This window comes from Orbicella franksi, chromosome 15 (genome assembly GCF_964199315.1).
Source record: "Orbicella franksi chromosome 15, jaOrbFran1.1, whole genome shotgun sequence".
In the NCBI taxonomy this organism is placed as follows: Eukaryota; Metazoa; Cnidaria; class Anthozoa; order Scleractinia; family Merulinidae; genus Orbicella; species Orbicella franksi.
This window is the reverse complement of record NC_138159.1, coordinates 16826853-16844352: the sequence shown is the minus strand read 5'-3', so window position 1 is coordinate 16844352 and position 17500 is coordinate 16826853. Positions and strand designations below refer to the sequence as shown.

The following is a 17500-nucleotide window of genomic DNA, read 5'->3' as shown; positions in this document are numbered from 1 at the left end:
TTGGCGTCCGCCTGTCTCTGGAGACAATGGAACTCTGCGCCATGATTCAGTTTTTAGTTGAGTTACAGCGCCTGCTGTGGCTGTGCAGGCTAATTCTAGATCGACAGGCTCTGTTCCAGTTGTTGCAGGTGAAAGACACGCCTAGCTCCGAGGGCAGGGAATACAACAAGATTAAAATCCCAACTGACAGGAGGTGAACCAGTGGCCTATTTATACACGCCTGGCCCAGGAGTTGTACTTGGTATTACCATGAAAAACCTCCAGCAAGTGGCCAGAAGTTACTGGACTTGAACTCCATGAATTACGGATTTCAAGTCCGGCGCCCTGACCAGTTAGCGGAAGAAAATCATCACCAACCTTACAAGCTTGTCTTGACCGTCCAGCAGCCAATGGCCAAGGACGTCCATATCTGAAACACAAAACCAAAATAAGTGTTTCTATTGCTTCTATATTCTTAACTTACAAGGACAATTCTCAGGACGGGGTGTAACCGATGGCCGCAGAGACTCTATTGCATAAAAACACTATTGCATTAAAACCCTGAAGGGCACAATATTGGGCATACTTATTTAACTTTTAAATATGTCGAGCCTGAGCTACTCATCAATACTTTTTTAACATGATACTTTTTTATACTTGGTTTACAATATTATGAGATGTAGGGTGTACATGTATTTTCGTTTTGTACCACAGGGTACCCAGACAAACTGTTTGTGTGATGTGAACATTTACATTTTTGTAAAAAATGTATGGGATTTACAGAACACTTTGCCGAATTGCATAAAATCACGAAAATATGAACAAATACTTGCTCAATAAAAGTAAATATATCTTATATATGGTGTACTGTCGTTCATTGGCTCAAAATTGCCAATTTCAGCAGGTTTGAAGGATTCAGTTTACGTTCGAAGTTTACCATACATATAATAATAAAACGGTGGAAAGTCCAACGGCTCAAAACTGGAACATCTCCTGGCCGAGGTGATTTTCGGCATGAAATCCTATCGCTCTGCTTCCAAACTAAACAGCGGAAAGAGGAAAGTTCCGTGAATGTTCCTATATCATTCAATCGAAAATTCATCCAAACGGCACACTACTAGCCTTCAAACAAAACCCAGGACCGAAAATTTCCAAACCGTCAGAATGCGTAGCGACAAAACGTTGTGCCGGAGCGAAATCGCTATTCCCTGGCCTCTGTCTGATTGGATACAGTGAAACAATGGCCGTTAAAAATTCCTTCCCGTGGATAGGGTGGCAAAGGCAAAACCAATACTCACTAGCATAGGCAGTGATGTCAATAGCGCAACACAACCCAGGGACCCTCAGGCAGTTACGGCGAAAGGCGATGCAATTTTGCAAAGTGTTCTGTAAATCCCATACATTTGCTATAAAAATGTAAATGTGCACAGCACACAAACAGTTTGTCTGGGTCCCCTGTGTTTGTACTTTGGTCCTCGTGGAACTTTAAAACAAGGATACTCACTCAACGAAATCCCGAATTGAGCCAGAAAACCTCGCTTTGTGATAGAAGAGTCTGAAGTAAATGTGATGTACAACAGCTGAGTTTTTTTTCCTTCAACAGTGACATTAAATCTTGCCTTAGAACCACTGAGCCGGTCTGTTATTTCATGTCCTAAGCTGTCGGTTAACTCAACAGTGTCGTAGCTGCAAGAAAACATGGCACTGGGTTATTGACGTATAAATTAGGTGTGACCCTGACTTCACATCATGCCATGTGTGACATCACGTTTCATCATGTCACATTATACCATGTGTGACATCATATCACATCCTGCCATGTGTGACATCATGTCACATCATGTCATATGTGACAACACGTCACATCATGTCACATCATGCTATGTGTGACACACACTACATCATGTCATACCATGCCATGTGTGACATTACGTCGCATCATGTTTTGTGTGGCATCATGTCATATCATGTCATGTGTGACATTACGTCGCATCATGCCATGTGTGACATTTCCTCACATCATGTCATGCATGATATCACGTCACTTCATACGTTTTTTGAACGAATAGCAGATTTTCACTTTGTCGTCATTTGACTACAACTACCACAATTCCTTTCGTTTTTTCTTTGTTATTAAAATTTAGAACTTAGTTTACTCTAATACGTTTATTGTTTTTATATGTTAATTTATAACTATATTTGATATTCAATTTCACTTGTTTTTTTCGTTTTTTGTAGTAATATATGTCTTGCCAGTTGTTTGTTCGTGTCGGTGACCAACTCGAAAGCTTAAGCTTCTTTCGTCACTGACTACATATTATCTTCAGTTGATTTAAGCTTTCCATTTTTCTTTATTTCCATTTCTGTAATTTCCTTGTTAATGTAGTAATTTAGTTAGTATAAGATTTGTAAAAATTGCCAATAATGCAAATCTGAATCTGAAACTTGAACTAAAAACCATAGTGTCAAACGTTAGAAAACGCGCCTAGCAGAGCAAAAATGATTACTTGCAAACAGTAAATAAATACTGTTTTAAATTAAATTTCTTAATTCTAATTATGACGAGGGCTTACCGTTGCTCTGTCTCGAACGCCAGAAATGCAATTATAACAAAGCCATCAGTGGGAATACTCAAAGTCCATACGCAAGTCAGATCGACAGAGTAAGACTGTGAAGGATATCCAGGAGTGGAGAATGATCCTGAAGACCTGTTCAACATTCCGCCACATTCTGAAAAAAATATTGTTAAATGTATGTTTGCCTCGTTAATTGATGGTTAAATTTTTTACCGCTTTCATGCTGGAATTTTTCAGTTAGAAGAGTCAAGAGACCAACTGAAAAATTGATCTAAATATGTCATGTGAGGGTTGTGCTCCAAGAATATTGGCTTAAGGTCTTAATTGCAACGGGTTCCGTGCAGCAGAAATGAACAAGGGACAATATGAGAAAAAAAAACTTTTACTCTAATCTTAAACATTCGGCACTGCTTGAAGGTTGAACTTATCCTCAGTTCACACATGACCGAAAATATTTTCAGTCATGGTGCTTAACATTAATTAAGGAGGGTGCGATTGGATGTCGACTCGTAAAGGCACCTCTGGCTCCCTTTGTGGTTCTACTCATCCCCCAACTACGGCCCTATCCCCCACTCGGGCGCAAGGAACTAAGCATCCCCCAACTCACAGAAACCAGGAGAAAAAGAGAAATTACATCAGACGATAATGCCCGGGGAGTACTCCCTTACATGGGCTGTATGGGTATGTGCGGCCCCAAAGGGTATGATTTTTAGCCGTTTTGGTCAGAAATAGAGTATAGATTTTGGCCATTTTGGTCATACATAAGGTATGGTTTTGTATTCTAGTCTTGAACTGGGTATGTTTCTTTTTTACAGAACCTACTTTTTCATCATTATCGATAAGACCATCAACAAAAGCCATTCACAATGTCTTTAACATCGGTCCAAATTAAAGAGCTAATTATAAGGCATGTCTGAAACAGGGTATTGATTTAAGGGTAAGGTATTAAATAGGGTATCGAATTTTTGGTCAGGCCTTAAATAGGGTAAGGGAGCCGAACACCACCATCCATTTTCTCTGGGAATACTAGGCGATAATGACGATGATCTAATCTAAATCTAAAGACTGTCCTAATTCTTTAAGTTGAGATGTGAAGGTGACGGGACCGAGAGCTGAAGGTCACTGACCAGCACTGAAATCAATCATCCGGAGCTGGAAACCTTGCTTGCTTGACGAAGAAAATAATGGATATCTAAGAGTCAACAGATGGTTAGCTTACCAGTGAGGGGTGGCTGGGTGGTAACGGGTGGTTGTGTCACCTCGCGTGTCACAGGCACTGATGAATTACAGTAACAGAAAAACATATATTTAATGTACAGATTTTGAATTGAGTTACTAATTAATCGATTTCTCGAAGATTTCCTGCCACTTTCCGTAAAAATGGTATTATTACAGAATTATCAGCCTCAGCCTTCGGCTTAAAACACTTTTCCTTGAGTTTGATCATTGTGGATATCACTAAAACGTCATCCAGTAATTGTTTATCGAGTTTTGCAAGTTCTAATTTACCTGTAGCCTAACTTGACTTACAAGTATTATCATTATGTTAACTTGGTAATCTTTTACCTTTTTTATAGCATGGCGTTACAAAATCGATTAAGTGTGTTTTCATTTTCTACTTTGGCGTTCTTAAAATTGTATAAGAAATTACTCACGTGCATTAATCGTAATGTTGTATTCAGCCAGGAAACCTCGCTCTGTCACAGAAGAATCTGAAGTAAATTTGATGTACAATAACTGAGTTGTTCTGCCTTCAACAGTGACATTAAATCGCGCCTTAGAACCACTGAGCTGGTCTGTTACTCCCTGTCCTAAGCTGTCGGCTAACTCAACAAAGTCGTAGCTGCAAGAAAACATGGTACTGGGTTATTGACGTATAAATTAGGTGTGAGACTGACTTCACATCATGCCATGTGTGACATCACGTTTCATCATGTCACATTATACCATGTGTGACATCACATCACATCCTACCATGTGTGGCATTATCGGTTAACTCATCGAAGCTCCAAGAAAACGTGGTACTGGGTTATTGACGTGTAAATTAAGTCTGACGTCGAGCCATGTGTCACATTATGTCGTGCATAACTTACACTTTTGCAACTAAGGGACCGGTCAACTGGTAATAAGCGCGGGAAAACTTGCAACTGGTACTAAGCGCGGGAAAAACTTCTAACTGGTACTAAGCGCGGGAAAACTTGCAACTGGTACTAAGCGCGGGAAAAACTTCTAACTGGTACTAAGCGTGGGAAAAACTTCTAACTGGTACTAAGCATGGGGAAAACTTGTAACTGGTACTAAGCGTGGGAAAAACTTCTAACTGGTACTAAGCGTGGGAAAAACTTGTAACTGGTACTAAGCGTGGGAAAAACTTCTAACTGGTACTAAGCGTGGGAAAAACTTCTAACTGGTACTAAGTGCGGGAAAACTTGCAACTGGTACTAAGAGCGGGAAAACTTCCAACTGGTACTAAGCATGGGGAAAACTTGTAACTGGTACTAAGTGTGGGAAAAACTTGTAACTGGTACTAAGTGTGGGATAACTTGTAACTGGTACTAAGCGTGGGAAAAACTTGTAACTGGTACTAAACGCAGGAAAACTTCTAACTGGTACTAAGCATGGGGAAAACTTCTAACTGGTACTAGGAGAGGGAAAACTTGTAACTGGTACTAAACGCAGGAAAACTTCTAACTGGTACTAAGCATGGGGAAAACTTCTAACTGGTACTAGGAGAGGGAAAACTTGTAACTGGTCCTAAGTGCGGGAAAACTTGTAACTGGTACTAAGCGCGGGAAAACTTGTAACTGGTTCGAAGGGCAGGAAAACGTTTTAACTAGTACCAAGCGCGGGAAAAACTAGTAAGGGCAGGAAAAGCATATATATACAACGTACAAAAGCAAGAAGGCTAAGACTTTCTACTGGTACTGACAGAAATTATCGCATCCGAATCATCACACACAGGAGTCCTGTCACACGAAATGTAAATAATTTTTTTACGATAAAAAGTTTGTTAAACACCAATCAGAATTGATTCGGAGAAAAACCATGTAACCAAGTCAAACTAGAAAACGCGCTTAGCAAATTAAGATTGATTATGGCTTTATAAAGAAGCACTAATTCTCAGAGCGAATATTTTTAATGAGCTGCCCACCGACATAACGAAGACCGAAGTCATACAGACTTTCTGCCGCCGTGCAAAAGGGTTTTTATTATCGTAATAGTTCTTAGTGATTTCTATTAGTATTTCAGTATTGTAATTAGATTTTTAACGTAGTTTCTGTATTTAAAGTATAGTTATAAAGTTTTAATATGTGTACATAAATTTGTATTTTTAACCCGATGTTATTTATACAGGGCCCCTACAGATACCAGCCTTTGAGCTGAACGGGCTACCCTGTTTAGATAAAGTTTTGCTCTACTCTACTTTACTTTATTTTACTCTAGTCTACTACACTCCACGCCACGCCACGCCACGCCACGCCACGCCACGCCACGCCACGCCACGCCACGCCACGCCACGCCACGCCACGCCACGCCGCGCCACGCCGCGCCACGCCACGCCGCGCCACGCCACTCCTCTCCTCTCCTCTCCACTCCACTCCACTCCACTCCCCTCCGCTCTACGCTACGCTACTCTACTCTACTCTACTCTACTTTACTTTACTTTACTTCACTTTACTTTGCTAACATGCTGTTTTAAATTAATTCTTATCAGATCCAATTATGACTAAGACTTACTTCGACTCTGTTTCGAACTCTAGAAAATCAAGTCTGAGGGAACCGTTGACAAGAATATGTAATGTCCATGTACAGTCCAAGTCATCAAAATAAGACGAAGGATATCCAGGAGTCGAGAATGATCCCGAAGACCCGTTCAAAATCCCGCCACATTCTGAAAATAAAATATATCGTTGATTGATTCTTTGCTCCCAAAAGCTAAAATTCAAAGCTGTTTCTATTCTGGCATTTCTAAGCTAGAGACACCAACTCGTGTAAAATTTATCTTCCTGGCCAACTTAGCGGCGATTATCCAGTACTGAGACTTGACTGCACCGTGTGGTGGACAAAAGAGAATATTTAACAGCTAAAAGATAACTGATCAGCTTACCGTTAATGGGCGGCTGAGTAGTCACGGGTGCCGTGGGAGTAGTCACGGGTGCCGTAGGAGTAGTCACGGGTGCCGTGGGAATAGTCACGGGTGCCGTGGGAGTAGTCACGGATGCCGTGGGAGTCGGCTGCTTGATAGCAGCACCTAGTAAAGAGGGAAACGGTTTATTACATCGTCCTGAAGAGGCGACGTGTAATCATGATTTTAAATCGTCACTTGAATTTTGAGTACAATTTATTATAGCTTTACTTGGTAAAACGGACGCACTCACCTGACATCAACACAACGAGTGAATTTATGCAAGCCTGTAGATAGAAAAACAAAATATTAGCAGAAATTTCCTATTTAAAAGAAACGTAAACGATAGTACATTACGTTTCGGCGTCATCTCGTCGTTATTTAACAAATGCAAAATTTTAAGTCTGACGGTTTGAATGTATTTATTAGTTTAGGTGTGAAAGAGTCAAGGAAAACATCAGCTGATTAAACATTGTGGCACGAGCGGAGTCTGCTTGTCGTCCGCTTGTTCGTTCAAGCCTAGTCTCTTTTCCATAATTGTCTTGATAGCGAATAACGACAACATTTTGCAGAACTGGTATCGATATAGGTTTCCAAGCCAGGTGCGGTAGCTAAGGATGTCTGCTTTCTGACCACCTTAGGGGCGTAGCCAGCTAGATTTTTCAAAGGGGGGGTCACACTGTGTCAAAGTGAGGGTACTCACCAGATTGTCATGTCATTTTTGCCACCTGTTGTAGGTTGTTTACTTAAAAAGGCATACAAAAGGGGAGTCGCGGGCACCCCAGGGGCCCCCCTAGCTACGCCCCTGCAACTGAAGGGAGTTGTAGCCTTTTTAGCAGTTGTCCTAAATCAACTGGGCCAGCTGATGAAGGAAATATGTGAACAGAAGATCGTTTCAGGAAGAAAGCTTGTGCTATCGTTCTTTGATTTCATGAAAAAAAAAAGCCTGAACATTGATAAAATCCAGATCCACGACGGCTATCAAATAAGGGCATAGAGTAAAGCTTAAAGGTTTGTTACAAAAAAACAAGCTAAGATCTTCTACGGAAATGCTATCAAATCACCCCTTGCACTAGCACAAAGGGTCTTTTGTTACCAGTCCCGTGAATTTGATTGTTTGCGCTCGTCTGGTTAGGTCAGTTAATCTCTAAAACGTAATCGGCTAAATATTTCCCTTCAAATTATCATTACAATGCGAGGTATTAGGAGAAATTGTCTTACTTCCCAGGCACTGATAAATGATTGAAATGTCTGAACTAGTACTATTAGGATCTATTAGAAATAAGCGGAGACAAGTAAGGAGAATTTGCGTGTTTGCGACTGTTGTTGAGCTGTTGAGTGACTTGGTTGTTATGTAGGATATGAAGGTTATTTCCGAACCCAGACTGAAACGATGGTAAGAAGATTGAACCTTGCAGCTCAGTTCAAAATCATGTTCACTCTCAATACTTATGACCGGACATTCTTTTTGAGTTCATTGTTGTGTCTCAAACTTTTCACTGCTGGCAGAACAACCTTGTACTTTTCTTTCCTTTGCTCCTTAGTTGCTTTTTTAGTTTCTCTTCGATGGAAAAGAAAATATTGTACATACCAAAAACTAATAACACCAGCGAAATAGGCTATTTACGAAATCCGAGCCGAACGGACATTAATTACCGTATTCGATACGTTTAAAGTTCTAATTTTGCGGAATGGATTTTTAGTTCAGGCCAGATTAATTTTCCAGTTAAGGTTGTTCCATAGCGTAATCATTTATGGCGTTGCGCGCGCAAGTGTTATGTTTTGAATGCTGTTTTGCATTTTTTTTACACCCAGTCCCCTCAAACTTACTACATGTAATAAGCAATGATTAAATAGTGTTTTACCATCATCTCTGTTAAAATTTTTGGTTTTAGTCTTGAATTATAAATGCCCCCAAAAATGCGTTTTTACCTCTTTTTTATGGCTTTATTTGTGATTTTCTTAAATTTCTTTCGGTGAAATCTTCCAAAATTTTCACGGCACATCGCATCCTCCTGCGGGTTTTTTTCAATTTTTGCAAATTTGTGTCTTTTACCGCTGCGAAAAAAAAATGGTCTTAAAGATGAAAACAGGCTCCAACTAAAGTTAAATTTTACTACCAGGCTGCCAAATTTACGGAATTTCACCGAAGGAAACTCGGGAACATTCACTGTCAGTTTTGCTTTTTGTGTTCATGTTGACGTCGTAAAATATTGAAAAACACCGACGTTTAGCTTCGAGCGCGCGCAGGTTATACTTAAGCTTTCGTCCTCAGCGCGCGTGCGATCGTTAAACTATAGGGAGCCACCTTAAGCTTTTATGAAAAAAGGGTTAATTGCCGGAACTCTAACCAAATAATTCGGTATGCAATGCATAGGTAATATCGACTGAAAGCTACTTTGGCTGTAAATGTGCTAATTATTTCGTAAGGCTCTTATTAAAGTTTATCGATCTCGCTCGAATTCCTTGTGAGTCCTTTTGTACACTGGAGCTGATAAGAACGAATTCGAACGAAAGAAACGTTGCAATAAATAACACAGGAGAAACATATTTAGCACAATGGTTAAATCGCATTAGTTATTTACGTTTTTGAAACCCTCCCTCAGAAGGATTCCTTAATTCATTCATGCAGCTGATTATCCTAAACTGATTGCTAGTTTCGATAAGGCGCGAAAAACCGTGTTAAGTTTCACGACATTTTTAACTCAGAAGTAGCCAAAACTAATGGGCCTTAGGGTAATATTAATGACCCCAGATCAAAATAATTAACCTTCTAACCGTTTTGAGGATTACATTTTCATTCACCAAACTTAACGTTTCATTAAACATGAATGTGTTCTAAATATTAGTTTTTTTATATGGAGCTGACATCCCGGCATATTTTGTCGTTGTTGATTATGGTGTCGTTACCCATGCGATTTGTCCATCGTACTTTTCATTATTAAGCTAAACCAATTCAAGATTCTGCAGCTAGTGAAAGCTTTTAGGGACTCTTGCTTCGATAAGCAGATGAAAGCTGATTGTGAAGTCGGTTGTTATGAATGCCGTCTTATATAACTAGCAAAATTAAATATGATATTTGCAGCATCTATGCACAATACTGACATTTGTAGATGTTTCTAAAAAGGCTACAAATTTCGAAAAATTCACACTGTTGTTGGAGTGCAGTGCTATACACCCCTCAATCAATTATTTTAAAATACAAACAAAATAAAATAAAAATATATTAAAATATTTCGAGAAGAAGCCACATCAGCTGGTTTTCATTTCCGTCCTCTGTCCTGGAATTGGAATTTGGGGTGTTGGTTTTTGTGGAGTGAGGAAAACCGGAGAACCCGGAGAAAAACCCTCGGAGCAAGGCGAGAAACAATTACAAACTCAACTCACATATGGCACCGGGCCGTTTTAAAAGAACGTTAAAAAGAATTATGAACACTTAGGTTATAAAGAAAATTCACTACTCCACAGTATTAGGCATAATAGAGATATAAGAACGCTGACGCATTTTTGTAAAGTATGTTTAGTCTGTTATAGATTCATTCCCTCACTCACCATCAATGTTACCCCTGCAGCCTTCATCGTTGATTCCGTGCGCAGTGTCTGGGTCAAGTAACTGCTGAGAACATACAAACCATCTAACTGATGTGTTTACGTTACTGAAGGGAAGTTAAAAGACATTGGCCTTGAGTCTTATTTCCATTTTTCGTGATATTTACCTGTCATGAGAACAAATTGCTAATTAGCCTTTAGTTAAAATTCAGGAAGATGTTAATGGCCTCGACATTATCCGTCTATTTAGTTTAGTTGTGCAATAGCTGTTAAAAAGTCGCTTCACTAGAAAAATTGTATTTTGAAAATTATGTTGTTATGAAAGAGCATTATTTTAAATTTATGAACTTTCATCTGTTGCCGAGTTTCAGCTAGTCCAGGTTTACATTGTAAGTTCACAATAAGCTACTATAGAGCAGGTGATAGTTCAGGCTTGTAAATTTTAACGATGATTAAACCTTGTTGTGCATCAAGAAAGTTTATTGAAACAATACCAACGATTTCTCAGTCCTTTTTGAACGAGATTCTGATGTCAAAAAATACAGCACACGACAAATCTACATCCGCTGCTTCCTCCTTCATTTAACCGAAAGTTGCATACCCAACGTTATGTAAAAACTACCACTAAATGCTAGCGCTGAGGGAGAAACTCGTAGATGGTTAAAAAAAACGTTAGCTGAATTCACGAAATTGTGTTGCAAGCCGAGAAGAAACATTTGTTGTTTAAAAATGGATGTGTTAAACAGTTTAGAAGGAAAAAGAGACGATCCGGTTGAGTTAGGTTACAAGTTTTATTCGCCTTATGAAAGAATTGAAAAACGAAAGACGGAACAAAAGCTAAAAGAGCATTTCACCTACAAGCAACGCGAATGCTAAGTAGCATTGTGTTTGCCATCGCGCCGTTTGCAGCTGGTGATAAGAGAGCCATTTTAAACCCGAGGTTGAAAAGTTCATGAAAAAGTTTATTTTGTAAATGCAACCGTGATTTAACCGCAAGAAACGACATAACTGGTGATAAATTGTACTGAAGCTAGAATGCATTGATGAACAGCTGCAATTTCCAGTTTTTTTGCTTTAATGTTAATTAAACGGGCGCAATATTTCGTGGCAACATATTCCTTCATTGTTGCTCATGTTTGGCCAAATCCTGTAGCACCATTCAATATATTCCAACAGAATGGTTAAATATTAAACCAAGTTGAGCGCGAACAATATTTCAAAATGCTGTGTTGAACTATTTCGTGCTTTTAGCCGAGTTGTAATATATTCCAAAACAAGTGCAATTTTTGGAAAATTTTTTGTGCGTGTGTGACGATAAAAACTATCGTAGCTTGCGCCAAATTTCACCAAATAGTTCTTCCCTCCTTGCGCAAACTGTGTAAACAGCGTAACAGAACAATACACACTCTTTCTTTTTTATAAGAATATGTTTTATAAGAATATGGAGGCTGAAATTTGCGAAATTTTAAGAAAATTTTAAGAATAAACCCGAAGCTAAGATTTTGAAAAGAAGTTCTGCGCGTGATATCAGGCTTTGATGCCTGCAGGCTGGCTCCAAAATTACTTTAACACCATCCAAACACCAAATACATTCGAAAACAGAAATATCATTCGCCATAAGAATATTCACAAGAATATTTTCAGCCTAAAATCGGCAAATCGGTAGAAAAATAAGAAATTCGACCTCGGCCGAAAAAACAATATTCTCGTGGAAAAAAAGAGCCGATTTATGTACGTGAACAGAATTTAAAAAGACCTCTTGGTGCTCAAGTCGATTTCCATTTAATCACTCATTTATATTTATCTGTCGTACCCTAAACAAATAACTCAGTAATTGTTTGTCCCCTCTATAATTTGATGCTCTGATACGATTGACTGACATTTCAATTTATGCATTCATCCAGTTTATTAGTCTTTTTATCTTACAAATGAAAAGAAATTGCTGCATTTTTTTATGGAACATTCAAATTTCCCTAGATTTTTCACTGAGGAAAATGACATTTTTTTAATGAATGGTCGTGACAAAATAAAGTACATTTATAGCTCGCGGCGAAAGCCCCGCGGGTTTTGTTTCATCCTAACTGAGAAATTCACAGAGAATTTTGGATTCGAACTAACGAATTAATGGTAACAAAAAATACCTACGCAGTTTTATACAGAAAGAGGAAAATTGGGTGGCGCTCCTGTTACCAGTAATAAAACGTGGTTAGAGATTTCGTCACCAAGACACGGCTCTCTAAATAAACCACTTTTTATCATGAAGTTGCCGTCGGCCATAAAACAAGATGCAATGAAGACTTCCTGTCATTCAACACCATTAGCGTTCTTGTGTTTTGGGGGTCAAAGTTTTAAGCGGAATAATTTTTCACATCAACTCATTATTCCTAATTGGTAATAAAAGTTCATTCAGATATCTAATTCCCTTTAAACGAGACTTTGTCTAGAATCTGATGTTACAGTTTTTTAATCAATGAATACTTTGTTCAGAAAGGGGAAATCTAGACCGGTAGGAAACCTGTCATTTTATACCTGATTAATGACTGTTTCTTATGAAGTTGCTGTGAGCCACCACAGTTGATATAGTGTCATTCGTTGTTCTAGAGGCAAGCAAAGAAAAACCCTTGTCATTTAAAATCATCAGCTGAGTTCACAAAACCAGGTGCGCGTAAATACGCTGGAACAAACCAAAAGACGAGATAAAGACTTCCTGTTTTTCGATATCATCTGCGTTATATGTTTTCTGAGGTCGAAACGGAGTAAGTTTTCATGAGTGTTCATTATTTCTATTTTTCTCTTATTTCACTGACTGAGTTACACTTTGTGCGAGCAAGGCAGAAAAAGGCGGTAACTGAAAGAGATAGTCGGATTGATTCACGAGGGGTGCCCTAGAATTTGGGTTTAAAGAACGTCTTATTAGCTTGGGCGCTTTGTTGTTCCACTTCAGGCCCTGTCCACACTGCGCCGGAGGAATTCGAAAACAGCGTTTTCACTTTGAAAACGCATCAAAAGTTTTCCGTTAACACTACGCCGGAGAAATTTGAAGACGCAACAATCATCGGTAATCTTGGATTTGTGTTTGAGGAAAACTAGGGCAGGGAAATCACATGATTATCGTGACCCCATCGTTTTCGAAAAGCTCCGTTTTCAAAATGTTTTCCGTCCACACGAAAACGCAAAGTCGGAGTTTTCAACATGATTTCTCTCGTTTGAAGAGCGTTTTCGTGACGGATTAGTGTGGACGGTAGGCCTGATCGTAGAAATAAAGCTGCGTTTTCAAATTTCTCAGGCGTAGTGTGGACGAGCTCTCGGAGCATACGATGATTGGCTCTTGAGAATTCTTGCTTTCAAATTTTCAAATAGTCGCGTGTGTATGAATAAATCATTTTTAGAAGAATACTGTAAAAGTAAAACTCTCTAGAGAATATCACTTGGTCTGTAATGGAACAAAACACCCATGGTATAAAGGTCCATTGAGCCCAGTAATAGCAAGACAAAACTAATTACTGTGCAAGAAGTGCTAACAACGTAACTGACCTAGAGCGGAGTGAGTGTAGTAAAACGAAAGCATTACAAATAAAAGGCATAACATAAGAAAAACAAGCAATGCATTGAACCAATGAGAATTCAAACTAGTAACATGTAACCATCGCCAAACGAAGGTTACCAAAACGATAGTTACCAAAACGATAGTTACCAAGTTGATAATTACAGTGGTGCTTTCTTTTTTTCAACCAATCAAAGAGAGTAGTAGATTAAACCAAAGCAATTCCAAATTAGTCTTGACACTCGCTGAGAAATGTTCAATAGGAGAATATTCAGGGCTAAGGACGGTTGAATTTTTGAGTTAAACCATGATTTAGGTTACCAGTTATCAACTAAAGAGTTATTTAAAAGTTTGGTTTTCTCTTAGTTCCCAGTCAACCGCCGCAAAAGGTCATCGTTCACAATCTCACAGGCCTTTCTTTTCTGCTTACCTGGAACTTAATCCTTCAAGAGTTTACAAACGGCAAAGTCCAAAGTTATCGGCTCAGAGTCTGGGAAGTTAGTCATTGGATAGCAGCTGAACAACCAAACGTAACAACAGTGAATGACACTGAAACAAGCGCGCTGATTGGTGGAGTCAAGCCTGATACGACATACGTCGTGCAAATATCAGCTTATACGTCAGCCGGAGTAGGAAGAATGATTCAAATATCTGTAACAACTGATGAAGGAGGTATGTAATTGCGCTTCTTTCTTCTGCCTTGGGCACATGGCCTTCCTCGCACTAATCCTGGGCTACGACTTTAAGATTTTCGAAAAATTAAGCAGCGTGGTCAAATGAGTGAAATTGCCAAATTTTAGTGAAGTGCCAGTGGTCTTAACGTTGGCCATAAACCTACGTCACAATGATCCTTCATGTCTATGTTGTCAGCAGCTTTAGTCAATAATTTTGTCGACAGCGAGATGGAATGGAAATCTTAGTAGAATAACAATATTTGCCTCATTACCATAAGCGATGCGGTTTCTGATGGAGCTACAAGAGATTAATACTGAATATTGAAAGGGCACAGCACGATTAACTGTCCCAAGGAATTTGAGCGCGATGTATTGAATACTTTTTGTGCGACGAGGGTTTAAAAGCTCAAAATTTTACAAAGAATGTAGGAGCTCATTAGCGCTTTTACCACACAGAAATTTTAATGTTTTTGAAAGCCAATTTCTCCTAGAATATTATACCCAAAGAGGCAAAAATTTCACCACTTACTAAGTTTCACGAGCTCTTTAAGGTATCAGTATAACCCATTTGACCATCCGCGCGCGGTCCGCTCTAGCGTTCGCGGCTTTAACAAAAACCCATATAAACCGTATATTTACTGGAAGCTTAATAACTACAGATTATGACCTGACCTGTTTAAAACGGTAAAAATTTACCGTGTTTCGAAAATGTGAATATATTTACAAAGCTTCACGAACCCATAAATCAAGGTATACGCCCGCTAAATTTAGGTCGGAGAAAACGATTAACATGGCATCCGTTTCTTCACACATTGACCTCAAAAACCGTGTCTCAGATTTTTGGCACATGCGTTTGTTATTATTTTACAAGAGGATAAAGTTAGAAAAAGGAAAAAAATAGGACTGCCCGCGAAAAAAAAGGCATAACTTTTTAATGAAAAGAGTAATCAGAATTCGCAGACACGGTTTTGTCGGCGTTCGTTCTGACAACATTCTCTCCGAATTTCAGCCAATTTGGTCCAGGGGCTGCCGACCTGGAACTCGAAATGCACGTACAACTCGCCTATATTTTACTTTCGAGAAACAGAGAAAAAATAAAATTCGGCGGCATCCAAGTGTTATGAGATTATCACACCAAGGGAGACACCGCAGAGGAATCAACTTTCTGTATAACAATAGGACTGTGACAGTTAACATGGAACAGGTACAAATTTCCGCGACGGCGCGCGGTAAATTATTCACCAGTGAATAAACCGCTTTTTCATGTGTGAAGTCAGAATTCCAAAGTTAGTAAACGTGAAATTATCTTTTGATTTACTATATTAGCGTTCGAAATTTTACGTATCGGTTGACTAATCTTCAAAATTATGACCATGTCACCGTTAACATGCCGAAGGCCCGTAGAAGGTTCCCGAGAGAATGCAAGCGCACAAAGAGAAACGCTGGAGAGGACGCCGTAAACGGGACTACATCGACTGATGTTGATGCAAAGGCAAAGATACTGGAAGAAATGACAATAGCTGGGTAAGAAAAAAAAAATGTTGCACTGCTGATTCTAATTTTGTACAATCGATCTGTCTTTCAATTTCGTCCACTTCTCTTCGTCAATCTCCTCTGCTTCGACAGTTTCTTGCAACAGTATTTTAGCGCGGCTTGCGCTCATTTCGGCTTTCTCGCTGGCTTCGTGATCGCGATCGTTGTCGCGTTCATCCAGCAATTTTTCTTGATTGTAAAACGAACCCTTTGCCGCTTTCCGCTAATTTAGCGGCCCACTCTTCGTTGAAAGTGTTTTTCGCCTTCTTTGGCCTTCCTTTAGCCAATGAAAACGGGCAAGATCGCTCTGTCTTCTTCGAAGACATCCGGCACTGATTATGGCGCGCGAATCGCGTGTCCACTCAGCATGATCTTGATGTCATGTGACTTCTTGCCTCGATAATTAATTCATTTGACAGAACTTGTCAACTCTCAATTAAGTAATTAATATGCAACACAATCTTTCTCGCGCAATAACTAGTGGCAGATATAAGATTTTTTCGTGGAGTTTTTTTTATCTAAAAGATTACTTTAAGATTTATCCAACCGCTTAAAAAAGTAAAATTATGCAAAATTGCAAATTTTCCCCTTACTGATACCTTAAGTTTTTCTAGTAAAATCGTGTCTAGCATGATGCCTTCTATGCGCAAAGTCGTATGTTAATGAGGAAAAATGTAAACAATGACGTCGGCAAAGATTCGCCTGTAAAGGGATGAGGGCTCTTATCCCAAAATTTGACCAATCTGGATACGCGTCTAGCTTTTTTTACCCTGAAGGATCTGATTCTGAAGCAAAAAGGAAAGAACTTGGTGACTATAATGACTGTAAAGACGTTGTTATTGAATATTTTCATCCTTATCGCATGAAATTTTCGCGACACGTTCATTTCGCGATTTTGAGGTGCGTATATTTCGCGACCCTAAAATTCCGCGATTTTGCAAAAAATTTGTATTTGGGAACATTTTAACTCGCGTTTTTGCGTAACACAATTTATTTTCTCGGCAATGTTACTTTAACATGTCCGTCAATTTAGTAAACCTAGTTTACCAAAGGTACAATAACGTCAAAATTGAAATAAAACACAACAGCGGAACTACAGTTATGTCAACAGAAACATAATGTAAGTCACTTAATTTTTGCATCATGTTATGTTAGTGACACTTATTGTTCGGGGCAGTTTAATTGCGCGATTATTTTTAAATCGAGAAATTCGCGAAATTAACGTGTCGCAAAAATCTCATGTAATAAGATCATATGAAATTTGAAGATTTCATTGGTTATAAACCATTAGTACAGTATGATGACGTGTTTTCATTTCTTCCTGCGCATTCCTAAAATATTCCTTGAGTCGTAGAAACAAAGGCATCAATTGGTAAAAAATTTTGAGCGTTTCGACATCGTAGGGATGTCATTGTCAAGTAAATGTGTGGGCTAGTTTTTGCATTACAAATAGATCTACAATTATGCGCATAAGGTGGCAAAATACGTTAAGTGACAAAAAAAACAGAAAAGTCACTAT

The 17500-nt window shown here is 39.0% G+C and overlaps 2 protein-coding genes across 3 annotated transcripts in view; both read right to left on the bottom strand.

Annotated features, from left to right (window-relative positions):
* Window positions 1-4058, bottom strand: part of LOC145470637 (uncharacterized) — a 23235-nt gene extending 19177 nt beyond the window's left edge. For both annotated transcript variants that reach the window (XM_081454445.1, XM_081454446.1), the window contains exons 1-2: window positions 3775-4058; window positions 358-409 (exon numbers count right to left, since the gene is read on the bottom strand). In XM_081454445.1, the coding sequence (XP_081310571.1) occupies window positions 358-409; window positions 3775-3859 (137 nt within the window). In that variant the 5' untranslated portion in view covers window positions 3860-4058. The remainder of the gene's footprint in view (window positions 1-357; window positions 410-3774) is intronic.
* Window positions 4059-4168: 110 nt separating this feature from the next.
* Window positions 4169-10375, bottom strand: LOC145470682 (blastula protease 10-like). The gene is made up of 5 exons (XM_081454504.1): window positions 10234-10375; window positions 6935-6968; window positions 6664-6807; window positions 6294-6447; window positions 4169-4398 (listed from the first exon to the last, which is right to left on the bottom strand). The coding sequence occupies exons 1-5, from the start codon at window positions 10258-10260 to the stop codon at window positions 4203-4205; spliced, it is 555 nt and encodes a 184-aa protein (XP_081310630.1). The 5' UTR covers window positions 10261-10375; the 3' UTR covers window positions 4169-4202.
* Window positions 10376-17500: the final 7125 nt, after the last annotated feature.

Bases quoted from the DNA above. Each gene is read 5' to 3' on its own strand.
- LOC145470682 (XM_081454504.1), bottom strand. From the start codon at position 10,260: ATGAAGGCTGCAGGGGTAACATTGATG. The intron at 6,448-6,663 runs GTAAGCTGATCA...TTTTATTTTCAG, and splicing joins TACTCAGCCGCCCATTAACG to AATGTGGCGGGATTTTGAAC. The intron at 4,399-6,293 runs GTAAGTCTTAGT...GTTTTCTTGCAG, and splicing joins GAGTTCGAAACAGAGTCGAA to CTACGACTTTGTTGAGTTAG.